General features: G+C 63.5%; 2 protein-coding genes across 2 annotated transcripts in view; one reads left to right on the top strand and one right to left on the bottom strand.

The window, feature by feature from the left end:
- Window positions 1-2,934: 2,934 nt before the first annotated feature.
- On the bottom strand, window positions 2,935-4,143 carry EMIHUDRAFT_250872 (hypothetical protein; the record flags this gene model as incomplete). Its single annotated transcript, XM_005756012.1, has 3 exons — window positions 2,935-3,235; window positions 3,305-3,432; window positions 3,535-4,143. 3 exons carry the CDS (start codon window positions 4,141-4,143, stop codon window positions 2,935-2,937), a joined length of 1,038 nt encoding a protein of 345 aa, XP_005756069.1.
- Window positions 4,144-7,729: 3,586 nt separating this feature from the next.
- EMIHUDRAFT_460305 (hypothetical protein) overlaps window positions 7,730-8,603 on the top strand; it is a gene marked incomplete at its 5' end in the record, with an annotated part of 2,803 nt that continues 1,929 nt past the window's right edge. Inside the window, 2 exons of the mRNA XM_005756011.1 lie at window positions 7,730-7,874; window positions 8,045-8,205. Of these exons, the coding sequence (XP_005756068.1) occupies window positions 7,730-7,874; window positions 8,045-8,205 (306 nt within the window). The remainder of the gene's footprint in view (window positions 7,875-8,044; window positions 8,206-8,603) is intronic.

Raw genomic sequence — 8,603 nt, 5'->3', positions numbered from 1 at the left:
TTTTGCAAAATTCTTTTCTCGATAAACGATAATTCTCGCGGTCAATAAAACAAGGTCTGTGTGATCGAGGGGTCCCGTACCTCCATGCGGAGTCGACCCTTTTCAGACAACAGTCAACACACTGCACAATCCGAAACCCACCTTTGTCCTTTCACAACGCGAAAGGACACATATATACACGACGCGCGTCCCCAAAGAGCAGCCTCAAAGTCCCAAAGAGCGACAAAACTCGAAAGTCCAAGTCTCGTCCGAGTTATAACGTGTAAGGTAAAGAGTTTCATGCGCGCGAGGGTTGCCCACGCATGAAAGACCCTCATTGCGCTCCCAAGCCCAATCATACTATAATGAATGTCGACCTCCCCGCCCAGTCTCTGGGACTGAGCCATTTGAAGCATGAGCAGAGTGCCACGCAGCGCCCATCTTGTCAGGAGCTAGATCAGCAGCGCGGGAACCAAGGGTATCGACAGCAAAGTCCCCGGCACCCACCCCGCCGGGGCGGCGATGGCGATGGCGGCGGTGGTGGATGCGACGAGGACGGCGGCGATGGCGATGGTGGGGGGGGCGATTGAGTCGGGGGTGAGAAGATGGGTGGCGGTGGCGAAGGCGATGGTGGGGGCGACTTCCGGTTTGGCTCCGGGGCAGGGCTTGGGATAGGGTCAGGTTCCTCCGGGGCAGGGTCTGGGTCGACCGAGCCAGAGGGGGAAGGGGGCGGTGGGGAGGGCGACGGAGGAGAGCGGGACCAGCGAGGCGGAGAGGCGGAGGGCGGGAAGGTGGCGGACGGAGCTGGCGGCGAGGGCGACGGAGGAGGAGGGCGCCGCCGCCAGTAAGGCGGCGCGGCGGAGGGCGGGAGGGTGGAGGACGGCGTGGGTGGGGAGGGCGACGGAGGAGAGCGGGACCAGCGAGGCGGAGAGGCGGAGGGCGGGAAGGTGGCGGACGGAGCTGGCGGCGAGGGCGACGGAGGAGGAGGGCGCCGCCGCCAGTAAGGCGGCGCGGCGGAGGGCGGGAGGGTGGAGGACGGCGTGTATGGGGAGGGCGACGGAGGAGAGCGTGACCAAAAAGGTTGAGAGGCGGAGGGCGTGCCCCATGCGCGTGGACCACGCTTGCGTGGATACGTGGCTGGCAGGCTGACCCGTGCGCGGGGTAACCCGCGCACGGGGGAGCTTCACGGGTTCGAGTCGTCAAACATTGAGCAGCGGAGGTGTGCCGAGGGGGGCCGGGAGGCGGTAACCGCCGGTAAGTCGTCGTCGCCCGGCGCTGCTTGCAGCACCATGGCGATGGCGCTAAGAGGTTCCTCTTTTTGGGGGGGGGGGGGGGTCTTGATTGAGAGCAATCTGAAGCCATCGCTCAGCCTCAGGGAGGTATGTTTTTGAATTTAACTTGGGGGCAAAAGAGAAAATATTTGGCGATCGATGCCGAACCTACCTCGCGCGCGCGCGGCAGCGCGCGAGGCGAAAAATCCAGCGGCGAGCAGTCCGGCGTGGCCTCTCGGGCCATAACACCGCGGACCCGGGACGGCCCTCTCATAGCAGCCCATAACATGTTATGGGCTGCTATGCCCAGAGAGCCATAACACCATAACAACAACTGTGTCAGGGGGCAAGGACCCCCGCGCCGCCCCCCCGCGAGCAACATCGTGTCACCGACGACCGCGCTCTGCGTCTCCGACTCCGTCGGGGCGCACGCGGCGCACCAGGTTCATGCAATCACGCGCTGCTCGTGTGCTCGGCGAGGCGGCGCGGCTCCGACTCGGCGAGGGGGTCGTCGACGCGCTCGATGGATGACGCGTCAATGCTCCCGGAAAACCCTGCTGAGTCGGGCTCGATCCTTGCCGCCTTGAACCGCGAGTAGACAAACCCGGTCGCGTGGCGGCTCGGCATCTCATACTCCGACGCCGTGCCCTCGATGGCGCCTTCAGCCTGGGCGGAGGTGGTGTAGTCGCCCGCAATTGGGTAGTGGTCGTGCTTGCCGTTGCGTTCCACAGACGGCGTGGCAAAGGATTGGCCTACAGGAAACGAGTGCGTCAGGCGCGGCATCTCCTGTTCTGGTCTTGCATGCGCTGGTCCGAACACATGCCTGCGCAGTGTGTGTGTGTGTGCGCGCGCGTGAGTGTGTGTGTGTGCGTGTGCGTGTGCGTGTGCGTGTGCGTGCGTGCGTGTGCGCGCGCGTGCGTGCGTGCGTGCGTGCGCGCGTGCGTGCGTGCGTGCGTGCGTGTGTGTGTGTGTGTGTGTGTGTGTGTGTGTGTGTGTGTGTGTGTGTGTGTGTGTGTGTGTGTGTGTGTGGGTGAGGGAGAGGGAGAGGGAGAGGGTGAGGGGGTGGGTGAGGGAGAGGGAGAGGGAGAGGGAGAGGGAGAGGGAGAGGGAGAGGGAGAGGGAGAGGGAGAGGGAGAGGGTGAGGGAGAGGGAGAGAGAGAGGGTGAGGGAGAGGGAGAGGGAGAGGGAGAGGGAGAGGGAGAGGGAGAGGGAGAGGGAGAGGGAGAGGGAGAGGGAGAGGGAGAGGGTGAGGGTGAGGGTGAGGGAGAGAGAGAGGGGCGGAGCGCGTGTGTGCATATGCGTAAAAGTAAAACGGTAGCGCGCTCACACGAGTTCTGACAGTTGGGGCAAAACTCCGAGTTCACAACTGCAACTCCCAATTACACCTCCGGCTGCCCTGCGCCCGCACGCGCGCACCCGGGCACGGCGGGGGCTCCCCCACCCGCCACCGGGCGCCGGGGGCGTCACGCTCACCGCTCACCGCGGGCCGTGGGGCTGGGCGCTGGGGGCCGACTTTTTCGACGAACGGCTCACGGGACACGGCTCACGCTCACGCCGCTTTCTTCTTGCTTTTCTTACTCTACACTACAGCACGCGGAGGTGCCCCGCACACCTGCGACCGCCAGATCTGGCCGTGGGGCCGAGAAACGAGAGGATGCGGATCGCAGAGGCCGGCGCCAACCTCTCACTCGCCAGACGACCACGCGCTGGCCACGGAACGCAGGAAGGTCCTCGCGGCGTCGGCCGCGGCGGGAGGCCACTGGCGCTGGGCCAAGTCGAGCTCGGCCACCCGCTGCTTCACCTCGCCGGGCGCGACACTCCACAGCCGCTGCGCCTCGGCAGTGCCGCGCTCGCCGCCCGCGGCGTTCGTCGCGGCATAGAGGGCGAGCTGGCACTCTGGCTCGATGTCGAACTTTGCCGCGACGCGCCGCACGATGCCGAGCGCGTCCTGCGTCCGGCCCACCTGGAGCAGCTCGAGCCCGTACCTATCCGGCTCGCGGGCGGGCGGTCGGTGGGACGGCGGGGCCGGGCCGAAGGACCGAGGCGGTCTCCACCGCAGCCAAAAGGGCTGCACGTCGCTGGGCGCCTTACTGACCACGGCGCCGTAGTCGGCCGCGGCCGCCTCCCACCGGCCGAGCGCGTGCAGCGCCGATCCGCGCCCGAGCAGCGAGAGCTTCTCCGCCTGCCGAGATCACCCGAGGTCACCCGAGATTGCTCGAGATTGCGCTGGGATTGGTTCGAGACGCGCGAGAGTCTGCTCCGCCTGGTTCGCGCCGGACGCCACCGCCGCCTTGCTCAGCTCGACGGAGCGCTGCAGGTCGGGCAGCGCGCGCTCGGGCTGGCCGAGGGCGATCAGCGTCGACCCGCGGTTGAGCCAATTGACCCACGCATCGTCCGAGAGTGGCGAGAGCCGCAGCGCCATCTCGTAGTCCTCGACGGCGCCCGCATAGTCCTTGAGCGCGACGCGGACGTTCGCGCGGTTGGCGTACCCGCCGGAAAAGGAGGGCGCCAGGTCCTCGACGAGCAGGTTGAACCGCTCCTCGGCCTTCCGGAGCACCTCCACGTCGAGCGTCTGCGTCTCGGGGTCGGCGCCACGGGCCGCGTACTCCTGCCCGCTCTTGAGCACCTTGAGCGCGCCCTTGTCCTTCAGCTGGGAGTTCTCGAGCGACACGCGCCGCAGGGCCGTCTTATCTTCGCTCGGCAGCGACCCCATCTCCTGCAGCGCGCTGATGGTGCGGACCTGCTCGAGCGTCATCAGGGTGGACGCCGGCGCAGAGACGGCTGGCTCTGCTGGAGGATCGGCAAGCCCAGGCGGCACGACGCCAAGCCAGCACCCCGAGGCTAGCAGCAGCGACACGCCGGCGGACTGCAGGCGGGTTGTTGGCAGCAGCATGCGAGGGTCGTGCAAACTGGCGGGGTAGGATAAGCTGTGGCGCGCTGTTTTCACGGTGCTCCGGCTGCCCCCCGGTTAAGATCTCGTGCAAAACTCTTTTTATCACCTTCAAGTACACCCCCAAGACTCCCCCAAACCGCCCAGGATGAGCTCCTGAGGTGCCAGTCCGCCCGAGATATGACCGGTTGAAGTTGGGGTTCCACGGTCGGGATGGAGGCCTACTGTGTGAATACGTTTTCCACGTATTCCAAATGACCTCCCAGAGGCCTGTATTCCACCCGTATTCCACCCGTATTCCACGTATTCCATGGAATACGCCGTATTCCAAGCTCCAAAAATGGACGTATTCCGTCTAAAATTTTCTTCGCTCCGCGAATTCACACAGTAGGGATGGAGGTGCCGAACTGGATGGGGGTCAGCCGGGGAGGCTGTTGTGGCGCACCGGACCGCCCCCCAGCACCGTGCCCCACCCAATTGCATCCATGGGAGTCGCAAACGGTGCTGCACTCGCGGCTGCAAGCACTCACGACACTCAAGCCCACCACCTGCCTCCTACCCTGTACGAGGAGCCATTTCACCCGTGCAACATCTGCACAGGTGTACCGCCGACGCTCAAGCGCCCGGCCCCTACTAGAGTAGTCTTGGGGGACCCACAAACGACCAATACATCCACTCGGGGCTTCAGCATGTGTCCGTGGGGGCATCCCCGTGAAGCAGCCAGCAGGTGCCGGACACGGCGTTGGCCGTCTTGGACCGAGATCAGGGCGCAACTGCCTACCTCGTGGGGCTGAAGGACCGTCATGGGGTCGGCGTTGATGCTGCCAATCAGTCGGGTCGATAGGTGGCGCCCCAGCGAGATGCGTTGCGGGTGCTCGGCGTCGCCTGCTTGTGTGGCCTGAACGCACTCGCGGGAGCCAGAGAGCAAAGGTGTGCGCGAATCGAGGCTTCTGAGCGAGTCCAGGCAAGCCACAGGACCGGCCATGTGCGTGGGTAGTCGAGCGGTGGCCGGAGGAAGCCTCCAGTAGTGCCTCTCAGTTCGGCACCTCGGCCACGACCAAGACTGGCTGGGAGAACGCCACAGCTTATTCCTAACCCGCTGTGTGCGAGGTAGGGTACGTGCGACATCAACTCTCTCGGGGGCACTGGGACGGGACTGGCGCGCACTGGCACTAACACAATCCGGGGAGCGGCTTGTTCTTTAGTAGACTCCTCTACTCCACAGACCGACATGCGAGGCGACCACAACTCCGGTCTCCTCTCTCTCTATATTCTACATACAGTACTCCACAGACAGACAGAGAGGGACTAGAGACTCCGAGAACAAAGCGCCCTGATGAGGCAGCGTGCCCGCACGCACAAGACTGGCCCACATTCGAGGACGGAAGACAGCGCTCGAGAGAGCATCCCTTGCGGAGTATGTACACACTGCTGCGCAACCCCAGTCATACATACTCTTGCTGTCTTGGCCAAGGCATGGAGGACCGCAATGACCTGCTAGTCTACATTACTCAACAGTTCGTTTCGTGGGCCCACCCGTCTCGCTGTTCCATGAGGAGACTCGCTCCGGGTGGTGTCTGACAATCAGGCGCATTTGCTTGCGCTGCAGCTTTGCGATGCGCACTGACCGTTGTTGGTACAGTAGAAGCCAGGGCACTGGTTCCGAACGCCAAGCACGCTGCAAAAGGATCCAAAGCCCGGTGTAATCTCCCCCGGAGGGCATGGCTGGTCCTGCGTGTACTCGGTACAGAGACTCAGTGGTGGTAAGGGTGGCGGCGAAGGAGCCGGCGGCCTCTGCACGATGCACTGCCGAGTCGAGGCGCTTCCGCCGCAATAGAACTGAGTGTCGGGGTTGTCTAGTTTGACGATTATGACGGCATTGTTCGCGCTGATGGAAGTGACAGCGGCCTCTACGTTGGGTCCCAGGCGAAGGATAGGCGGCTCGGTCAGGCTTCCGATCGAGATGCGCACCTCGCAGTACTTTGTGCTGCATTGCAAGAGCGCACCAGACGACGAGGCGCCGCTGACGGAGTACGTAGTGACCTCGTCAGCAGATGCGACCCAAGTGTCGATCCAGTATCTCGGGGTACTGTAGCCCAGCGGGACTCTAAAGGTCCCAAACAAGGAGAAGGTACCCAGGTCAGTGTCGCCCATTGCTGGCCAATCCACCGTACATTGCCTGCCATCCCATGAGGTGCCCGTTCCGCAGATGCCCTCCATCGAGGGACACGGCGATGGCGACGGCGACGGCGACGGCGACGGCGACGGCGACGGCGACGGCGACGGCGACGGCGACGGCGACGACGGAGAGGCGCGGCAGCAGGCCAGAGGGACGCCATCCGGGCCGCTCGAGTCGCAAGTGTTGGTCTCAAAGCAGTCAAGCCCGGTACACCCTGAGCAGTCGTACTGACCATCAGCAGGCGGTTCTTTGTCGCTGCTCCAGATCAGGTCACGGTCGTGGCCACAACCCGTTCCCTGGGTGCAACCAGATTGGAGCTCCGCGGCTGTGCAGATAGCTGCGATGTCATCAACGGAGGTCAGGAGCTTCCACCCATGTGCAGCGCCGCCCAAGTATGACATGCGCACGACGAAAATCATAGCCTGCGCCTAACCGTGCATCCGAGCATTGATAACTACGGGTCGTGCTGCTCGGTATCATCTTACTTACCGAGGTTTTCATTTTTCTCGGTATCCTACAGCTAGGTCTGAGGTGGGCGTGCTAAAGAGGGAGGGGGCAGACCGAGGACTGAGGGCAAAGAAACGACCCTCTTACCCTACACTCGTATTCACACAAGACGTACGCAACCGACTTGCAGTTTGCCCCATTTTTTAGGGAGTGTCAATGTAAAAATGAGACCTAGTCGGATGAGTCTGAGACTGAGTCAGATGAGACCGATTCGGAGTAGGAGTCGGAGTCTAGCGAGCTCGAATCAGTAACGATCATACTGAAATTATCTTCCTTTCGGGTAAGCACACGCTGTAGATAATCTTTGAGCTTTTGTGGATCCATATGGCAGGTCAACCATTCGTTGCACTTTCTCACCACATAATCGTCGCTTGGCTTAGCAACATGGAAAATAGAGAGGAAAAGAGAGGGTGCTGTGGAGAAAAAGGGAAAGGAAAACAGACGGGGTGCGAGAGGCAAACCTGGTTGATTGAGCCCAAAACACGGACGGAAAAGAAACGAGGCAGCGCCGAGGAAAGATACGTAGGGAAAGAAAGGCCAACCTGTGACCCAGATGAGCATCAGCTCGACGAGGACCGGGACCGCAACGTTAGCGCCATCATGGCGCGACAGGCCGCGACCGAGATGTCCGAGTCATCATCCTGGCTTTGCGAATCTCGAAACTTGTGCAAACAAGGGCAGTCACGAGGCCCAAGAAGGGGTCCTATAGCGACCGTTGCTGGCGGCGCCTTGAAGAGGCGCGACCACGGCGTGCGACCAAAAACGTGCCTTCCCCTCTCCAGCTCCCACCCTCACCACAAACAACCTCCTCCTCGCCCAGGCTCAGTCCGCTCGTCCGCTCCCTGTAGCAGCAGCAGCAACAGCGCCCGTGCCGCTCCTCCCTGCTGCGCCGCGCTCGAGCCCATGTCCGTGCGCCCTCTGGTGATGGCTGGGCCGTCGGGCGTGGGCAAGGGGACGCTGATTGCGCGGCTCATGAAGGACTTCCCCGGCTCCTTCGGCTTCTGTGTCTCCCACACCACCCGCTCTCCTCGGCCGGGAGAGGAGGACGGTGCGCTGCTGCTGTGCCACCCGCCCGGCTGCTGCTAGGGCTGCGATGAAGCGGTGGAGAGGGCCCCGCCGCTGATCGCGCGGCCTCGCTGCGCCCTCCGCACGCCCTACCGCAAAGCGCTGCGGGGGAGGAGTTCCATGGCTGTGACTACAACGCCTCGGCGGCCGCAGGTATTGCGTACCACTTCACAGAGCTGGGCGCGATGAAGAAGATGGTGGAGGCGGGGCACTTCCTCGAGTACGCGGACGTGCACGGCAACCTCTACGGCACCTCGCGCGCCGCCGTCGAGAAGGTCGCTCAGGCGGGCTGCATCTGCATCCTGGATATCGACGTGCAGGGCGTCCGGCTTGTCAAGGCGAGATCCGCCGAGATGCTGCGAGATCCGGGCGAGATGCGGCGAGATGCGGCGAGATTAGCCGCGATGTGCCTAGTGTATCGGCGCGCAGGCGGGCCGGGCTCGTCGCGGTGTGTTGCCTGCCGCCGCCGGGTTTGGAGGAGGGGTTTGGAGGAAGGAGCAGAGGGCGCGGCAAAGGAGAAAGGCAAAGGAGAAAGGCACCCCTCCGCCCCCCCTCGCGGGGTTGGTTGTTTCTTTTTGGGGGGGCCGTGGCTGTTTGTGGGGCGGGTGTTTTTGGTGTGTGGGGGGGGGTCTTCCGCGTGTTTGTGGCGTGTGCCGGGTGTCCCCGGCTGTTGCCGTTTTTTTCCGTTCGTGGGGGCGGGGTTCCTCCCGGG

The sequence above is a fragment of the Emiliania huxleyi genome (genome assembly GCF_000372725.1).
Source record: "Emiliania huxleyi CCMP1516 unplaced genomic scaffold EMIHUscaffold_998, whole genome shotgun sequence".
Taxonomy (NCBI): Eukaryota; Haptophyta; order Isochrysidales; family Noelaerhabdaceae; genus Emiliania; species Emiliania huxleyi.
The sequence above is the reverse complement of the archived record's forward strand: the minus strand, read 5'-3'. Positions and strand labels throughout refer to the sequence as shown.